This window comes from Haliotis asinina, chromosome 2 (genome assembly GCF_037392515.1).
Source record: "Haliotis asinina isolate JCU_RB_2024 chromosome 2, JCU_Hal_asi_v2, whole genome shotgun sequence".
NCBI lineage: Eukaryota > Metazoa > Mollusca > Gastropoda > Lepetellida > Haliotidae > Haliotis > Haliotis asinina.
In genome coordinates, this window is record NC_090281.1 from 84,290,369 (window position 1) to 84,309,950 (window position 19,582).

General features: G+C 38.1%; 2 protein-coding genes across 6 annotated transcripts in view; both read left to right on the forward strand.

Moving 5' to 3' along the window:
- The window catches only part of LOC137274468 (transient receptor potential-gamma protein-like), a 97,497-nt gene extending 91,679 nt beyond the window's left edge, over nt 1-5,818 (forward strand). For 4 of the 5 annotated variants that reach the window (XM_067807665.1, XM_067807667.1, XM_067807668.1 and 1 more), the window contains exon 12: nt 3,610-4,856. In XM_067807665.1, the coding sequence (XP_067663766.1) occupies nt 3,610-4,286 (677 nt within the window). In that variant the 3' untranslated portion in view covers nt 4,287-4,856. Of the gene's footprint in view, nt 1-3,609; nt 4,857-5,767 lie in introns of those variants that run through there. The other variant, XM_067807669.1, reaches the window with a different exon arrangement.
- A 9,354-nt stretch (nt 5,819-15,172) lies between these two features.
- Nucleotides 15,173-17,950, forward strand: LOC137274469 (uncharacterized). The gene is made up of 4 exons (XM_067807670.1): nt 15,173-15,375; nt 15,878-16,014; nt 16,707-16,869; nt 17,738-17,950. The coding sequence occupies exons 1-4, from the start codon at nt 15,224-15,226 to the stop codon at nt 17,868-17,870; spliced, it is 585 nt and encodes a 194-aa protein (XP_067663771.1). The 5' UTR covers nt 15,173-15,223; the 3' UTR covers nt 17,871-17,950.
- Nucleotides 17,951-19,582: the final 1,632 nt, after the last annotated feature.

Consider the following 19,582-nt stretch of genomic DNA (forward strand, 5'->3'; position numbering starts at 1 on the left):
AAATTTACGCCAAATTTTCCCACAACAATTTCTTTTACCTCTCAGTTTGTATTATCATATAAATTACTATGAATCTACTGTGAATTCACATTTCAGCCTTCCATAAAAAAATGAAAACATTTTCTGGCTTGTCCAAATTATATAAATGCTGTTGAAGAATGAATACAGAATTTGTGTATGTAAGATATATCATTTAAATATCATAAAGAGAAAATTATCATTCACATCAAAAAATCATTTTTACCTTCCCTCCAATGAAATCCATATTGGATGCAAAAGAGTACATGTGTACTGACTGTTGTGACAGTATCTAACATGCTGGTACTAAATAACAAAATAACAACATGTATTTTCAATGTATGTACAGTTTTGATTGTGAGTGTTATATGATAGGCTATGTAATAGTTTAGGTACAAGCAAATATCAAAACTGAAGGTATGACCTGAATGTGAACTTTCAACCAACTGCACAATCAATCCAAGAACTGATCTTCCTATTATACAGTCACTATTCAATAGTGGTTTGTCGAACCCATATATCGATGGAAGTAGTAATGGTTAGCTCCTGGCTGTATGAACCAGCTCCAGTGTTTTCTATCTCCTCATTCAGACTTGTACAGGAACATTAATGCATTACAAATTACTGATGTTTATTTATTTATGAGGCCACACTCTTTTTTACTTGACTTACAGATTATTTTACATGAAGATATCTTCATGATTATACTGATGCAAAATGTGTTATTGTGAATTCTTAGGTAGAAAAAAAAATGGGTGCAGTGTACTATCTGCTTATTGTTGGAATGAAAAAGGGACATTCAAACATTTTCTCTATTTCAACAGATTTGAAGGGCAAGTGAAAAATAATGGTTTGGCCTAATGACTCAAGCCAGCTTATTTGATCCATTGCCCTTGCTAACATAGCATCTCAGGTTGAAGACTGTTAATATGTTTATTGCGTGGCAAATTGTATTTGCTGAAATACTTGGAAAGAGTGAATTAATCACATTTCAAAAATCTGATAACTTCACTAGATCCAACTATTTTGTGACTGGACCATCTGGAAATTTGGAGTTTTTTCCATTGATAATTTTCCTTGTCTTGCCAATAAAGAAATGCTGTGTTATAAAGGGAGATAACTATGGACATTTGTACTGAACTGAAGTTCTTATTTTGAATATTGGTTTTGTTGTGTCAGTTTGTTTGATGTTCTGTTTGTAGCTACTGTTTTTTTTCCTCATTGGTCACAATCTTCTACTATTTCAGTCACTAGCGATCACGTTTTCATGATTTCAAACTGAGGCATTGTTTTTATGTCTACTACATTGTGTGATATTGTATTTAATGTTTTTATAATGCATTTAATTAACCATAGGAATTATGCCTCAGATTGAAGAATTTTTACTCACTCATAAATCTGTTCATTTAGATTCATAACTTCAGTTTCTTCTTGGGAAGCAGTTTTATATTTTGTTGCTCTTTTAGACTTATTCACCCTTGGCTCAAGTTTTTATCATAAAATCTCTTTCTGGAAACAATATAACTGTATACCATCTGTACCCTCACTGATATTGCAATCATAATTTTGATTTTGTCCTTACATAGAGGGAATAGATTTATAAAAAAAATGAAAAAAAAAAAATAATTGTAAGAGTTGCACTGAATGCCGAGGGTGAAGAATGACTAGTTGCCTGCCACAGTACAAGATTCAGCTGCACGTTTACTCACAAGACACGCCTGTTCCGAGCACTCTTTCTCAGCTGCAGTCACGTGGACATTGGTTGGCTATCCCTCTCGTCCTCCTCCTCCAGTCTCCCCAGTGTGCGTCTATGTCGCCTGCAGTCTGTGCTACCTGCAACCTGTCCGTCAATCCATCAGTCCATCAGTTGGCCAGTCAGTTGCCTGCTTTGCATCTCCTCAGGTTAGAATCTGCCTGTCTGGTGTTTCGTCAGCCCGCCCCTGATTGCGTGTGCGCATATTGGGTTAATGCTCGTGTGTAAGCTCATTGTCGGTTTCATGGGGATATATTCTTGCACTTCTTTGGCATTGAATTCATTGTCATACTGGATCAAAAAATGTTTTAAAAGTTTCATCAAAGTTTCTGAATTTCTTCACAAATGATTTTTTCATAACAAGCATTCGGTAGTAACATTTCTTACTTTGTTTTAAGTAAGTCACAATTTAATCATTTATCAGTTGAGTCACAGTGTGATCAAATGATCCAGTATATGTCAATGATGTTAGCCCAAAAGACTTTGGCATGGTGTGGATATCGTAATGGCTCACTGTTTTTGTTATCACTATTCATGAATGCATTCTTAGCAATAACACAATATAATCTCATTAACCCCATGTGTTTATTCATAACCATCTAATCAAGCTCTGCATTCCATTTTCCAACAGTGTTCATCCCAACATGCAGTCATCCAAATCCAAACTATACTACTCAAAACAAATAGAGTTTTTGGGTAGTGCGGTTGACCTCCCTTTCAGTCATCGTAATTCTGGTAGATTACACCCAATATCCCTACTAACTAGCCTTCTTTATCGTTATTTTCCCGTTTTTATACTTAACACAAAATAAGAGCACAAAAATTATATAATCCTATTTCACACGTCCTTCCTATTTTGTCTGGCATCAATAGATCAAGGGAGATAAGTCTTGTAAGCCTACTTGTGCTTTTGTAGATATTTTACCCATGTTTCCTTGATTTGACTGAGAAATCTTCAACCACTGATTTAGATAGGTGTTTTGGCCATAATTTTGGTTCATAGGAAACATGGCAATAGAAAGAAAACAAAATCTGCACAATGTCAAAAAGACAATGTACAAAAAGTCCTGATAATCAAAAAGGCAATGAAATATCAAGCAGAGAAACAAAGGCATGGCAATTTTCTTTGGTATTAAAGGGGGAAAACTCTTGTAGGTTTATTACAAAAACAGCAATTACCATATAAATAAATGATGAAAATGGTGAGCCAGTTCAAATCCAAGATGAGCTTGAATTTGTAGTTGAGAATAACCCTCAAAATGAGCCAGTTTTGATATTTTATGAGGATATCATGCAAAATCCCTCATTCCTGTTTAATCACTGATCATGAAAACTGTATACCAATATATCTAATGCATGTTCCCTGGAAGACCCATAATAATGGATTTTTCCCTGTTATACCCTCATCTAGACTATATCTGTCCAAGCCATATTTAACTAAACTGTTTGGTAATGATAAATGAAAATCAAACCATTTCACCTATACTTCAGTTTTCATGAGAAATTGGTCATATGAATACAAATAGAAAAGAAATAGGTTGAGCAATATTTCCAATCAAAATGAATTTGTTCGTATTCTTGTCAAAAGAATGTAACGAACAGCCAAATTTGGAAGGCTGTGTTTTGAAATTTCAAACAAACAGGACTATCATGGGAAAATAAGCTTTTCAGTAACTTCTTTTGAGTGGTATATTTGCATTTGAGGCCAAGGATTAAATGATCACTGTAAGGTAAAATGGAGGCTAAAGGGACTAGAGGAACAGAACAGAAACGGAATAAAAACTGGAGTTGAAAATGTCTCTTGCACAAGGGTTTAATAATTGTTTTTATGTTTTCAGATCGCAGATTATCCCGAAAACGAAGTCAGATGTCATTGGACCGTCTGAAACGATCTCTATCAATGGAGCCTTTACATGAGCTGTCAACATCAGCTGGTGCTGCTAATCAGACATGGAAGTCGAGTTCATTCAAACGGGATACGTTAAGCGTTGACATGGCCATTTCTCAGACTCCTGTTCATGTTCCTTCAGTGGAAGTGACCTCCTCACGGATAATAGCAGAAACTATTCCCGAGGAAATAGAGCGGAAACGTAGAGAGTCAATGAAACCAGCACCAGGAGAATTCAGTGAATTTGTGGTGGGTGCTGATGAGATTAAAATCGAGACTCATCTTGCATCGCCACTGGAGGAGGAGGAGGATCATGGGAGACTGACTGGACTGGAGGACAAGGTTCATCTCCGCGATGACAGACCAAACTCAACTGAGAGTGTCATGTCCGCACATCGCAAGGATGAGGGACTAGGGGAGTCCTTTGACCAGTACTCGGAGGTCAGTGATTCTTTGTCAAGGAATGGCAACTTGAACACAGACACGGTTCCTCACACCGATGATGGGATGCAGCCTGTGATGCTGTCCCCAACAGACTCCCCTTCCAACTCCCCAGCCAGGTTAGGCCCCACAGCTAGTGAAGTGCTGGCAACCATTTGCTCAAGTAAAAGAGTTACCTTTATGTAATGTGATGGTGTAGACTGATGTGATTAGCGATAGAAATGACAACACAACATTGTCTACATCAGCAACAAATCTAACAAAACTGCTTCAAATAATTCCTAACATTATACAGATTTGTCATTTCATATATTGTGCCTTGTGGCAGTTTATTTAACTTAGTATGGAAAGTAAAAACACAACTTGTAGCTTCAGTACCCATTTCAACATTGTAACTCCCAAATAAGGAGTTACTTTCCTTGAATCCAGAATGAATTCACTGCCCAATGTTTAGAGAGTAAACCCGAGTGAGTTGAGGTGCATCTCATTTTTAAAGTTTCTTATTGGGTTTTATTTTGCTTATAGCAATATTCCAGCAATATCATGGTACGGGACCCACCACCCGTTGTACCCATGTGAAGAAGCCCCATGTCCTGACGTTGACCAGGCTTCTGCAGGTTTGAAGTGACTTCATCACAAAGTAAAATGATTCCAAACCATGAGATAGGGGCACTATTAATAAATCATACTTGATGTCCAGCAAATACATTTACATGACAGACACTCATCATAGCTTTACAGTATTTATAGAAAAAATATTAATACCACTTGTTCCAGGTTGTACAAATAGAGTAAGCATGTTCTGCCCTATCAGCACGTTTGGTCATGGGTCACTGAAACAGTTTGTTGTTTTGTGGTTGTTGTAGCATTCTCTGAATTGTCATTTCCCTCGCTTCGACATCAACAATGTATGTTTACATATGATATTAAGTATTTCTCTAGACTTGCATCATTCCACGCAGGTAAATTATTAGAGTATTAATCCTATATTTATGGGGCTGTATGTTATTATATATGTGTATAATTTACCTGCCTCGTCATCATCATAGTCATCATCATTAACTGCATTTATTCAATCCTGAAGGTGAGTATATGTTCATTCATAGTTTATTAGATCATGTTATTATTTACATGGTAGTTTTCAACTTAAAATGACAAAGTATCAGTTACCCTGTCAGAGAAGACATTGGTTGTTTTTTGGGGGTTCATTTCAAGTCATCATCAATATCCATTGTGAGGGCTGGTAAGTGAGACGGCATAGCCCTTTCAATGGATTATCATTATCATCCATGTGTGACCCTAACAATGCATTGTGGAAAGATCAAACGGTGTATGCTCATCTTGGGCCAGTGAATAAGATAGCTCTGCCCAATTTGATTATATTTTACCAAACGTAAAGGTACATTATGCTGACTTGGGGCTGGTAAGTGAGACAGCTTAGCCTTGAATAAGTATAATGTATTTGCCATGTTCCTCCATCAATGCATTTCAAAGGTTATCCGTAATATGCTCATTCTGGGCTGGTAGTTATGTAAGAAAAGTTTCAGATGGGTATAATGATAACCAGCCTTGGTTGTTTAACAGATGTCCATGTAATGATGTAGTTACTGATCGCTTATTCCATATCATTATATATGCCTTCAACTAGGATGATTCTCTGATTTCAGATTAATGAATCGTAATTGAACACAAATACACAAGGTAAAGCTTTTCTAATGCCAAAATCTGTTAGTCTTTTCACAAACCTTTCTTGTTCAGTTTTGTAATCTTTACAAACCAGAGTGACCTTTCCCGCTTCAAACAACATTGCTCTACTTGTGTTACTTTCCAGAATTGAGAACAAGACAAACACTAGTGATACCTTTCATTGCACCGATGTTAACATATTATACATGCACAGAGAAATATGTACCTCCTCCACAATCCATGAGTTGAGATACTTCTTGCAAGTCATCAGATGTGTTTGCACTCAGAATATAATTATCTACTCTAGTGTAATCAACAGTTTAACAATCCTTTCCACAAGCATGCAATGATTGTGTAACAATCCTTTATCAATCTGCTCAAACAGAAACCCTTTCTTCACAATGATAGTGTTCCAATCCTTTCTCAAGTGTGTACCATTTGTGCTGCAGTCATCTATACTGCACACTGATGGCTTGTGTTGTAATGCTCAGTTTCACACTGGATAGTTTCCGTGGATTGCATGGGCTCAAATGTTGAGGCTAGGTTTCCCAAAATGTTTACCTTTAAATTGTTAAATTTGATGAAATGGACAGATGTTTGTGATAAATGAAACCTTATGTATATTTACATAAACTCCGCATTTGTTAATAATGCACATATATATTATAAGAACTATAGTTATAGCTGTTGTGCTTTTTTGTAGTCAAACTAATTTGGTATTTTTTGTATCTTTTAGTAGCATTGTATGATTTCAGCCTTCATTGATTGTGTGTGCATTCCTATCAGTTGTCAGTGTGTTCTATTTAATGTTACAAATGCTATGTATATCGACTGATAGTCACAATAAATATATTTAACCAACAGATTTCCATTGGCACAAAGTTGTAGGTGACAAAGTTTATTTTTCTTTCATGAATGAAAACGTTTTTAGATTTATTGTAACATTCACTGTATGCTTATGACTTTAATAGTAATGATTGTTTATTGTATAAATCTATATATTGCATATGAGCATAACCAGTTAAAACACACCCATTTAAGAGTGTCCTTATCCTTATCCTTACTGATTATGTTTTTAGATGCAGACTGGGTAATCACTTCAAATAAATTTGAGATATTGTTTTAAAACAACAGAAGTTTTAAACTTAACACCATTATTATTAGTATGACTCTTTTATGGTAGACAGTCTTCAGTCATTGATAGATGATATGCCATTTACCTGGGGGAACCTAATCAGCTAATGAAGTCTGATGAGGCAGTGGAGTAGCCAAATGGTTAAAGGGTCTGCTTGTCAGGCTGAAGGCCTGGGTTCGATTCCTTGATTGGGTGAGGCACATTTCTGGTGTCCCATGTCATGATATAGCTGAAATATTGCTAAAAGTGGCATGAAACTAACTCACTATAGGAAGTCTGACAACATAATCAAACCAGTCAGGATCTTAAATTCAACAGATGCATACAGATACCATACAAATGATACATTCATTCAAAAAACAAATCATGAAGTCGTAGATATTGTAAACTGATGACATGCCAGACAGGACTAATGACACATGAAGAGATCTCAGCTTGTGAAGAGTGTTTATATAGTTTATCATAGATGATAAACAGTATATTTTTAAACATACACAAAATATGTAACTTATATGCCTTCAGCAAATTCAATGAATTTGGTGTAAAAGTATGGTTTTTAGTTTTCCATTTTCATTACTCATCTGTTTTGCATGATATCCATGTAACCGAAATTTCATTTTGTATTATTCCAATTAAACAGGACCTGAAATTATGGTACATATGTACCTGACCTTGATGCATCTGATAAAAGAAGCAAATCAGTAACCAAGAGTTGACCCCTCCCTGAACAAAAAGTTTAGCAGAGCAAGAAAAATACTACACAAATACTGATAATGTACATGAAAAACCAACTGACTACACTGTCAATGTGATATGAGGTTTGATTCATTTTCTTTTCATTTGTCATCCATATTTTGTAGATCTTTGATCAATTTACACTTTTTGTTGTTTTGTTAGTTTAGATGTGTTGCTTTGTCCCTTTGACAAGACTGTGATTTACGTATGTGAAAGAGAAGAGCCTGTGATTTGACATTGTAAATGTGGCCTGTTGTTCACCTCTAGGGCAAAACCAACTGGTCATTGACTACATATATATATGTGCATTAAAAATATGTAAGCAATCATAATTTTATACTGATTGAGAACAGAAGACCTCCAAACATTTATTAATTTGTGTACACTGTCAATATTATGATGAGGTACCTGCATTGCATTCAGGTTTTGATCATTGACATTAACTGAGAGATAACTCAAACATTATCAGAAAAGTATATGATACATACTTTGATTTTTGCCAGTGGTTTTTACAGATGAAGTCATTGTTTGTGAAAAAAATAGGTTTTGCCCTGATCGTGTTTAAGCTTCACTTGTATGTTGTGGACATGTTATTACCTTTTTATTCATACAGTTCAAGTTAAAGAAGACCCCATGCTTTCATATTACTTTGTTAATCTGCCATGATTGATGACTACATTATGAAAGAATTGGGTATTCTTTTACTTCTTGTGAGTTGTACATAGGCTTTTGTGTAATTTCTTTTCATTCTTAACCCATCCTATTTTCATATTCATTTTCTTTCAATTTTCACAATTTCCCTGTGTATTTTCATCAGTATTATTTGTTTTAAAAATGAAGTTAATATATGCAACAGAGCCAAGATCGAACACACAAGGGTAACTAAGGTATACTTTCAAAAATTGTCAGTTCAGTTATTAACACATTCTCTTCCCACAGAGGTTACTTGTCATACCCTCCAATGAACCTCTGTTCTAATAAGACTCTTTCATGGGGCAAGTGTTCAGGATTCATGATTGGTTGCAATCAGAATTACTTGTGCAATCAGCAACGTGGTTTCAAACGTGATCATTCACAAAGCCTCAGTAATTTTCATATGCTTCAGGAAACTAGAACCTGCTCAAGGTTGAGATGCACAACTCTGGACAGAACTCAGTCGTGTAATAGCGGGTCAATGGCGTTTCCATTGCCCTCAGGAAACTAGAACCTGCTTCAGGAAACTAGAACCTGCTCTAGGTTGAGATGCACAACTCTGGACAGAACTCAGTCGTGTAATAGCGGATCAGTGGAGTCTCCATTGCCCTCATTGACAACAGATAAGCTAGCCATTATGCGTCACATCAACACAAGTCTCTGGAAGAGGAAGGATATTTGTGGCCCCACATTTGCATGTATTTGTCAATTTAGATCTAAGTTGATGTAACATGTGTTCTGATTGGATGGAAAGAAGGGAGATAATTCATTTGACAAGGTTTAGCCACTAGGCAATTTCACGAAAATGGGGAAATATAGCTGTATTAGAACAGAGATTCAAGGAAGGTATGACAAGTAACCTCTGTGGGAAGAGAATGTTGTTAACATTTCATTTTAAAAATTAAAATTTATCAACTTTATTCAAAATATGAGATGGCTAGTTGAACACACAGTTAATTATAATACTTTGTGAATACAGAAATATTTGTTTCTTCAACAGGGTGAAATTTTATTTCAGCTTTGAACATTTTTCCTGCTTATGTGAAAAGTATTATGAACCGTCAAGAAGAGATATTTGACAGTTTTAGGACTCTTTGTATCTGTTTTTGTGTCATCTTGTCTTTAAGGTGCTACTCATTTTGTTAAGGTCATTACATCTTGTAGGCTTGAAAATCTTAATACTGTATTGGCAGGAGATTTCATTTAGGAAATGTATTTGCTTCAAAATTCCAACAGCTCTGTTTTTTGACCGGAGAAATGTTGATACTTCTGACCATTTGCAGAGGAAAACACCTTTGAGTAAAAATGACTATGTTGTTCCTCAGTAAATGCTGAGAATTGTGGCATTAAGTATTGGAAAGTGTTGTTTTATAATGTTGGCTACTTTTAATTACTTTTGAAGTAAATCTAAGTAGATTCTGTGGTACTTATTGAGAAAAAATAAATTTCCATTTTGTTAACTTTTTTTATAATTACAATGTTGTTGTTCTGCTCAAATCTGGAGATTGTTTAGAAGACAGACTATGTACATCTTGTATAAATGGACTGTTTAGTCAAGGTTTGCAATTTATTCTTTTTCTTGTTTCCATGATTTGTCAAGATGTGTAGTATAACTTTCAACGAATTGTTTCTTGGTTTCCAATAGTATTTGTTCAAGCGAAGACTCTTGACCACTGATCGTGAGGTGTCCACTGTTTTGTCAACCTCATTGTAATGGTTATGTTATTAAAACACCAGTTTCCCAGCTGCAGCTGATTACAGCTTTGTTTGTTGTGACATAGAAACATGACATCCAAGATGGTGGGACATTGCAGCAGCTGGTTACAGCTTTGTTTGTTGTGACATAGAAACACAACACCCACAAGGTGGTGGGACACTGCAGCAGCTCATTACAGCTTTGTTGTGAGATAGAAACAAGGTGGTGGGACACTGCAGCAGCTCATTACAGCTTTGTTGTGAGATAGAAACAAGGTGGTGGGACACTGCAGCAGCTCATTACAGCTTTGTTGTGAGATAGAAACAAGGTGGTGGGACACTGCAGCAGCTCATTACAGCTTTGTTGTGAGATAGAAACAAGGTGGTGGGACACTGCAGCAGCTCATTACAGCTTTGTTGTGAGATAGAAACAAGGTGGTGGAGCATTCAACAATGACTGGTTTGCTGAGGCCAGATTTGAAAACATTCCATGGTAACCATCAGGGAGTGAGAGTTTGGTTTTAAGCTGCTTTTAGAAATATGTTGGTTCACATAAGAATTGGGCTTCAGATAGGAAACTGAGCTTAGGTCCTTGGCATGATAACACTCGGTTATCCCACCCACACATGTTGTAATGGAGGGGTGTGAATTATTCAGAGACTGTTTGCCTGTCCAGCAATATGAAGTGCTGGCAAGTCCATGTTCAGTTCCTGTAATGCTGTAGATGATGCTTTCTGAGGGTGATCTTCCTTCAATATTGCAGCACAAAAGAAGTCCCACTGTTTACTATCCTCAGAAAATGATTACATATGGTCTAAAGGGAGAAGTAGTTAAGAAAATTGTGCCAATAGACTGCCGAAAACTAAGTGCTTAAAAGGGTAAACATGTCATATGGGACTGCTTGTTGAGCCAGACTGGGACAGTGGGTCAAGATGAAAATGGACTGTACAACATTTACAATGAAACACTGGGCATGTTGGCAGTTAAACCACCAGCATTCACAAATGCATAGTTTGAATCAAGAGGAATAACCAACAAAGCAATGAAGTGCTAATTGTGAATACACACCATTTGTTCATAGATGAAACACTATGCTGACGCTGTATTTTCTTTTATTTGATATGTCTTCATAAGCTATAGCTGAGTGTAGTGCGTATGATCTTCGATGTCTTAGTCATTTCTTTTCTTTGTTTACCCCACACCAGCTTTTCAATTAGTTTGGACCCCTCAATGTCCGTGAAACTCCTTCCATTCAACCACAGCCTGTAAACAAACTAGAGACAATCAAGTGATCATCAAGGTCAAACAGCTAGTAACTCGACACATCCTGCCCACATGATTTGAAATGTTATTCGAGAAAATGTAGCCTTGACTGCAGGACTGGGACAGGTCCAACTGTCTAGCCGAGCTACCCGTTATAACACTAATTGCGAGTTATTTGCCTTAAATGAAATCAATCCTGCCCAAGATTAAGAGCGTCGTTTTAAAATATTTCGAATCGATGGCATCTTGCCTAAAACCAGGGATACTCTATAACTCTCTATATAGGCTCCCTGCTAAAACGAAAGTGCAAATTGAGCTCAGTGCAGCTAAGTCGAAAAGGAGCTCGAGGGGTTACGACATCAAGATGGAAAAATCTAAACAGTCACTCGTAAGACACCAGGAGCTACAATCAACTGTTTTAACGACCTACAGGATAAATACAACTGGAGGTATTACTAAAAAGTTTAAACCATTAAACTTTCAGGTAACAATGTCATGTAAGGCAGTACTGCACAATGCACGCCGTGATAATAATGATCTCATTTTCTTACTCCTTGGAAAGTATACTGGATTAAACACAGAAAGTAATGTTGACATCAAAATCACACTCCTGATTATCGGATAATGTAATTTTTTTATTCCTAGTTATATTGCTTTATCTATATTGTCAGGAAAGACGTTGGTATAGTTATAAAAAAAATCACAAAATTTCAAAGAAATACACTTTTTGAGACAACCGTAGTTACTGACTGAACCTACAGAGCATTTCTGAAGGAGGATTTTAAAACAGATCAATGGTCTCCTTCCACTTTATCGGTATTCAAGAACCTTATTAAATAAACCAATAGTACAACTCTGTTTCTGGCAGACGGACAAAAGCCCCACAGGACAGAAGCCCCATAGCAGGGAAAAAAAAGACAAAATAACAAGTGACAAGTACCAGTATCAGGTTTGATCTGACAAGTAGTGCTGCTCTGACGTGTTCAAATGCAGTGATGATATTTTATATTAAGATATAAAGAAACCCTCTTAAATCTGAATTGTTTCCGTATATATTATCTGGGTCTGTGTTTTGGGGCTTTTGTCAGGCAATCCTATTTCCAGGACCAACAGTACTCATGTGCAGTATGCGAAATAGCCACTGGCCCGATAGCCCATGCCCAGTCAAAATCTAGTCGGGCCATTGAATTTCTACAGTCACTGGCCCGACTGGCTTGTGTATTTTCATGGTATCATTTTGTACATGTATCACTCTCTCCAACTTGTTAAGTTATAATACACTTTAAAACTATGCAATATATTATCTCTACTGATGATGGTTAAAACATGCCAGTTTCCGTTGAAGTAAAATGTTTGTAATGTGAAAGCAGATGCAACTCTTCACAGTTCAACTAATGTGTTGTGTAAGCTTCAAGGTGATGTAACTGTACCGTTCACAAATCTTTAAGAATGAATATACTTCTGGCCTTAGTTGGACACACCATTCAGCTATTCCCGTCAATCAAGATAGAGCGAATTTTTTTTAAAAAAAAAAAAAAAAAAAAAAAGCATAATAGTTACAGAAAATTGACACGTTTAATATGCTCCAGCACACCCTTGTGAAACGGACGCAATACTGAGAATGACCTTGACTTGTATTTCTCTTATTTTTTTAGTTCAAACACCAGGAAATGTAGACGTGTTTTCATTTTTTTCCCAAACAGCCTTATGAAACGGCCCTACTACATAAGTCAGACTTCCCTGCTGTAAAATTAAACTGTGCAAACCTAATATTCTGCATCCATTAAAACATTAAAGAATACAGAGACTTTAACATAGTTACGTTTTCAGATATTACATATGCAAATATTTATGTGTTTGTGTTTGGTACCAGTTGCAGTTTAATGACTGGTTGGTTTCAATTCCCTTGACTGATATACATCTGATTAATCATGAAAGGGAATGACAATTTGAGACTTTAATTCTGATCCAATATGTAGGCATTACAGGTTAGCAGGTCTGACGTCACAATATTCATGAACTGTACGTTCATCAAACCCAGCTTCGACATTGAACAAATATGTAATGAATAACGAATTCAAAATAATCGCAATCCCATGGGAAATCATTTCTTGCACTTACTTAGAAGAGAGTGAAGAACTGATGAATCATCAAATGTGACAAACATAGGGAATTTAGCACTGAAGGGCTCAACAAGAAACACAGTCTCTCCACATGTGCTGAGGTTGCAATCGTAACGGAGTGAAGAGTTAAGCCGAGGTCACTATGTCACATTTCATAAACAGGTGCGAGACGCGCGGACGTGAGAGAAGCCAGCCTGACCGTGATACTTGGGTCACGTGCCCCCAAGTCACGTCGCCGCGCTGTTTGAACGTGCTTTTCTTTCCGTCAAGCTTATTTGCATCATTGGAATACATTTGGATAGGAAACGTCAGTACAAATAAGGAATTATTTGCAAACAATAAAATACATCTGAAACACATCTTTAACACACGAAAAAATATAGCAAGACGTTTTTCTGCAATTTAGAGCCACATTTTAATTTGTTCAGCTGTCCCTAAGTGGACACACGCCGAGATTTTTAAAACATATTTTCCACACAGTTTAAGTGTGGATTATCTTCCATACAATTAAGCAAGAAGCAAATTTGAAAATTCAGAAGAACTTGAAGAAATCATCAAGGAGTTTATGTCACAAACAGGTAATGACAACGGTTCACGTGTGTAAGAATATCCACAGGCAGTGTTAAGGAAGCTTAGCAGGTTCAGTGAGATTAGAGGGGGGTGACATCCCCACGCTACCGACACGACCAACCAGCGCTAACTTCCGACTTGGGACACCTTGTGCCGTTCGCAGTTTGGAAGTTATAAAAAGCGGGCAAAAACACACAGTGTCATTTCGAGTTGAGTTTCAACTATAGCACTATCATTCGAACCAGGCTTTCGGATATTACTTACACCGAATCATCATGAAGACTTTCATAGGACTGATGGCTGGTAAGTGTTCGAAATACCAAAACATTTACGACTTAAACCAGACTATACCACAAATTGTAACTTTAACTACACGTTTTGTTATTATTGAGATACAAGGGAGTTTTATTTCTAGGAAAATAAATCAACCCTTGTATTTTAGTGAGTTTGAGAGTAATTTTGCCAATTAGTCAGGCGTTTTAAGTTACAACGTTACAAACAATGTTGAGTGAAATCGAGGACACCAAGGTATATCTATACAGTGGAGCTTTCCTATATCTTCTGTTACGTTATCTTGGAAATGTCGGAGGGAATAGAACAATAGGGATGACGTAACAATATACTTTAGCAGGAGCTGCGTCTGAACAATTGATCCAGACTCGATTATTCAAACCCTCAGATGAACGGACATGCTCAGTTATGCATAAATACACTGCTGGTGCTCCCATTCTATTATGCGTAATCATACAAAATGTTTTGCCATTAATGGAAAAAAAACTGACTACGCTTACTAACAGACTATTGTTTCCTGACTTGCCATAACAGAATGGTTAATGTTGCTGTAACGGCTAAACGATGTCACGGAATTTGTATGGTCTCTACATGTTATTAATAAACACCCAATTATGTGAGGTTATTACGATGACGTATGACTCTCTTTACGTGTTGTGTTAATGATTAAATAAGCTGTCTGTGACATTATTGTGATGATGGATTTATTCAAAAGGAGTGACTAATGGGTGTTTTAGGAGTTATATACTTGAAAGGCACTTTACACACTGTGTAATTACAAAGGGCAGATTTAACACTTCGGTCTTACGTAAATACCGGTACATCCCAAAATATATTCAGTTCAATGTTGAACGTCACACATTTGGTAATCAATATGTAAAGTCATTCCTTATAAAGTGTGTTTCTGCCTTCTGGCAGTTTTGTTCCTGTCCATGGTCTATGGCGATGAAGAAGTTGACGTCATGGGTGGGGGTGTGGTCAGGTGTCTTTCGATGATTGCCAACGATACCGAGTTCGAAGCTCCACCAGTCGATGAACCAGTCTCGAAAAACTTTACCCAAAAGGCCTTCAAATCCATCTGCAAGTAAGTTACCTATTAAACATACATATTCCACTTGCCATAATACTATACACTCAGTGACCAGTGAAGGTCCCGGGGTAGAACAGGCCTTCAGCAACCCATGCTTGCCATAAAAGGTGACTGCTTGTCGTAAGAAGCGACTAACGGGATCGCGTGGTCAGGCTCGCTGACTTGGTTCACACATGTCATCTGTTCCCAATTGCGCAGATCGATGCTCATGTTGTTGATCACTGGATTGTCTGGTCTAGACTCGATTATTTCCAGACCGCCGCCATATAGCTGGAATATTGCTGAGTGCGGCGTAAACCTAAACTCACTCACTCACTATACACTCAGTTATGTTTTACATTATGCTCTCAGCAGAATGACGAACAAAAGAAATAACTGCATAAGCCTAAGTGTGAGGCTTATTCTTTCTACAAAGTACGGTACTCCTCTAGTGGATGTAATTCCGTTCCCGATATTGGTAAACGCAGAGTAGAAGTTCAATCACTCTCTCGTCTAGGGCCAAGGACAAGTTTGTCAAGTGTATCGACGAGAACCTCAGCTCCTCCGAAAACGAGATCTCCACAGTCTTCCGTCCATTGTTCGACAAGTCAACCGTCAGCGAGGCCTACGCCGGACTTTGCGACAACCTCACACGTAAGTCGATGTAGAATTAGAAAAGTGATCGAACCGTTTTCATAATCATACAAAATTCTGCTAGAAAGGTGAGTACGCGCTGCTTAAAGCCGCATCATCAATTTTGCACTTGCTAGAAAACTGCTATGTACAGTGGACTCTGCAGAATCTGGCAGTTGTCCAATCCAGCAAGTTGTCAACACCGGCATAAAATCTCAGTCCCATCCATGGCTAGCACATTTATCATCATTTAAAAGCTGAGCATTTCGTCAACTGTATGCGTATGCCATGAGCATGTGTGTACGACACAGGAGGTAGTGAGTATACCAGTTGTTTAAAAGTAAACACATTCTGGACCGTCACGATTGCATGCAACGGCAAGTCAATTAATCTAAAATATACACAGCAACATATGATTTAAGATAACATATTGAACCGCATCGGACATGATATAGGTCACTAGTAGTTTATGTTTGGAAATGTTCTCCACAAGTCCACAATAAACCTGTATTTTATGAAATCGTTGGACAGTATTTGAAATCATAAGATATACCATGAAAAGACTGCCAGTAAACTAATATCAAGTAAGCTAGTATAAATGAAAACAGATCTTGTGAAAATACACTCACCTTTACAATACTGTCATGATAAAACCCGGTGTCGTGTAACCGTTAAACACAACACAGAGACAGATGTGACGGTTTCTCCTTCAGTTATCGAGGATGATGATGACCTCTCCTGTCTGATGAACACCACCAGCCTGATGCCATGCTACTCCCAGTACAACACTTATATCGGCTACCTCTCCGTTGTCATCCGTTTCGGCAGCAAGGAAAGACAACTCTCCAACAGTGTTACCAAAACCCTCGTCTGCGCGTAAGTGTACATTGCTACAAGCATCCATAATCATCTGATTTTGCTGTTATCTTGTTATTGATATCAATAATATATTCTTTTAAAAAAACAAAAAGCACCAATAATATGTGTCAAATTATTTGTATCCCTGTAACTCCTCTTACAAAGTGAGTGAGAGATTTTGGTATTGTTCTGCACTACATATCGGTCAAGGATGGGTGTCCCATGCTGCTCTGAAAAGCCCAGGGTGAGTGGTCAGGTTCGACTATGTGGAGTTGACTTTCATCGTTGTCCGATGGTATCGATCACTGCTCATACTCTCTGTCACCTGGTCCACGTCGATCATGTACAGGTGCCTGTGGCAAACATAGACTTTTGCTGACTGTGGGGTTAACCGTAAATTATACACCCACATGACGTCACGACAGTCATCTTACGGCTAATACCACGTTCGGCTAAAGCGTAGTCAGAGACCGACGGTCCATTTCGTCTCTTATGGCATGCAGTGACTAAAGGGCCCATTCTAACCCACATCTTCAGGTGGAATCTCCATTGATATAATCCCTAATGTGAGCAACTGTAAAGATGCAAAGATATGCACCATTCCTCTCGACCTGCCCTTAACTTTCTCACCTTACCGATATGTATCGGGATCTGTGTAAATTGGTTTTTCTTTAATACAGAAAACACGCTAACATCTGCTGATAATACGACTGTTTTCTCTGAGGTCCGCGTGTTTTTGAGCGCCGATATTCCACTGAACTATAACACTTCTATGCGATGCCAGGTTGTTCCGAATGTACGCGTCGCGATGCATTGTAAAGTAAAATTTTATACAGCAACCTGTTGTTCACATATTGTTCTTACATTGATCATTCTTATGTTCTAGTCTGGCCGAAAGACGTACCCAGTGCGAGGTGGAGGTACTGAGAAGGTGCAGCCAGACAATAGGAGACATCATGTCGGCTTTCTACGAGAAGAGTCTTCCCTCCGTTTGCCGCGAGGGCACTGAGGCAAACTAGACCCCCTCACCTTCTAAGTGGGGGATACGCGTTCTTGCCTGTGTCTCTGTTGGTTGGGGAGGGGCTGCAGCGCAGAGACGGGCAATAATTTGGGGACTGTTTTCAATCTGTTTTCTAATCAGTGTTGTTAGGCTTCAAATGTACAAACAATTAAACAGGGGTTATAGAGCATGGCAAAACCATGCCATACCACACATAATTATTGATTCTATATGAATTTGAAAAAGAAACCCTGCCTGTTGAGCAAGTCGGTTTCATCCACTTCATGTGTTCAAACATTTGATCAGGTATTTTTTTTCAAGTTTATAAAGAATTATTAGATTTCATGACAGAAACATCCTTTGCTTTCTCTGCGTTGTGGCCAGTCCTCTTGCTATGGACATGTATATATAACCGCTTACATCTTAACATCGTCTCCGAGAAGCGTGTCAACGGAATAGAGGTCGTTTCGTCTGACAAAGCAGTTTTGATACTGAGATTATGAACCATTTTATATTTGTGTAAATACTTCAATAAAGAATGTTTCTTTAAAGAGGAGTCCTTTTTCGTTCATTATATACACCGTGAATGTGACAGTAAATGTGGTTAAGCTTTATTGTTGCAATGTAAGGGTGGGGGAATACTACACATTTGAGGAATTAAACCTGGGTTCTAAGACGTGATGTGAGTCAAACGTTGTAACCGCGAGGCTTCAAGCTTAGACACGTCGATGGTCAATGTTGGTGTAGAAACAATGCGAGGCTTTACGGTGCGAGTGACACCAAGAACGCATCTGTTGTACAGATATGGGGGTGTTCGACCAACCCAACACTGAACTGAGATGTGATGATTCCCGAGATCCGAATTCACAACGAAATGGGTAAAGACGCCTTAAACTGAGACAAGTTTAGTTACTGTTACAGTACTCCTGTGTGTTTCAAGTGAGAGTAAACTGCAAGGTCCTTGGCGTAATTGGGGGTATGGTGAAACCCCAAACAAGCCTAGAAACCATAGTTTGTGCCAATTTGATGCCTAAACCAACCTGTTTGCCCGTTCCCCCACCTGTAATGAGTGAGTCCCCAGGACTGGCGTTAGCATAAGGTACCACACTAGTGAGTGAGTTATGTTGTATGCCAATTATTGCATTATTCCAACAATATCCTCACATGAGACACCAGAAATGGGTTTGCATATTTCACTCCTGTGGGGAATCGAACCAAGGTATTCGACGGACAAACGCTTTCACCACGGGACTACACCACCGCCCCGTTATTCGACTGAATCTCCCCGGAGAGCTGAGCTTCCTTGCCTGTCCTACTTCAAGTGCCTGATCAGTCACGTCTTACAGATCTTGAGGAGATACATTCCAGAATCTCTACGTATCCCGACGGCAACGGTACCGTCGAGAGTACAGGGTGAAAGAAGACCGATCGATCGTTTATTTGCTGTTTTAACGCCGTAATAGTCCATATGTATGGCGGCGGTCTGTTAATAATAGGTTCTGGACCAGTCATCATGAGCATCGATCTACGTAACTGCATGGGAAAAAAAATGACAAGTATCAACCACGTGCGCAAGCCTAACTTTGTGTTCGTTAGTCGCATCACACGACAAGGACGGATAGTTGAAGACCAATTTTAACCAGCATCTTCACGGATCAGGGGCTCCTTTCACGAAGCAACCTTTACTAAGGTTTACTTTAACTACCATTCTCTAACACTGCACTAAAGTTA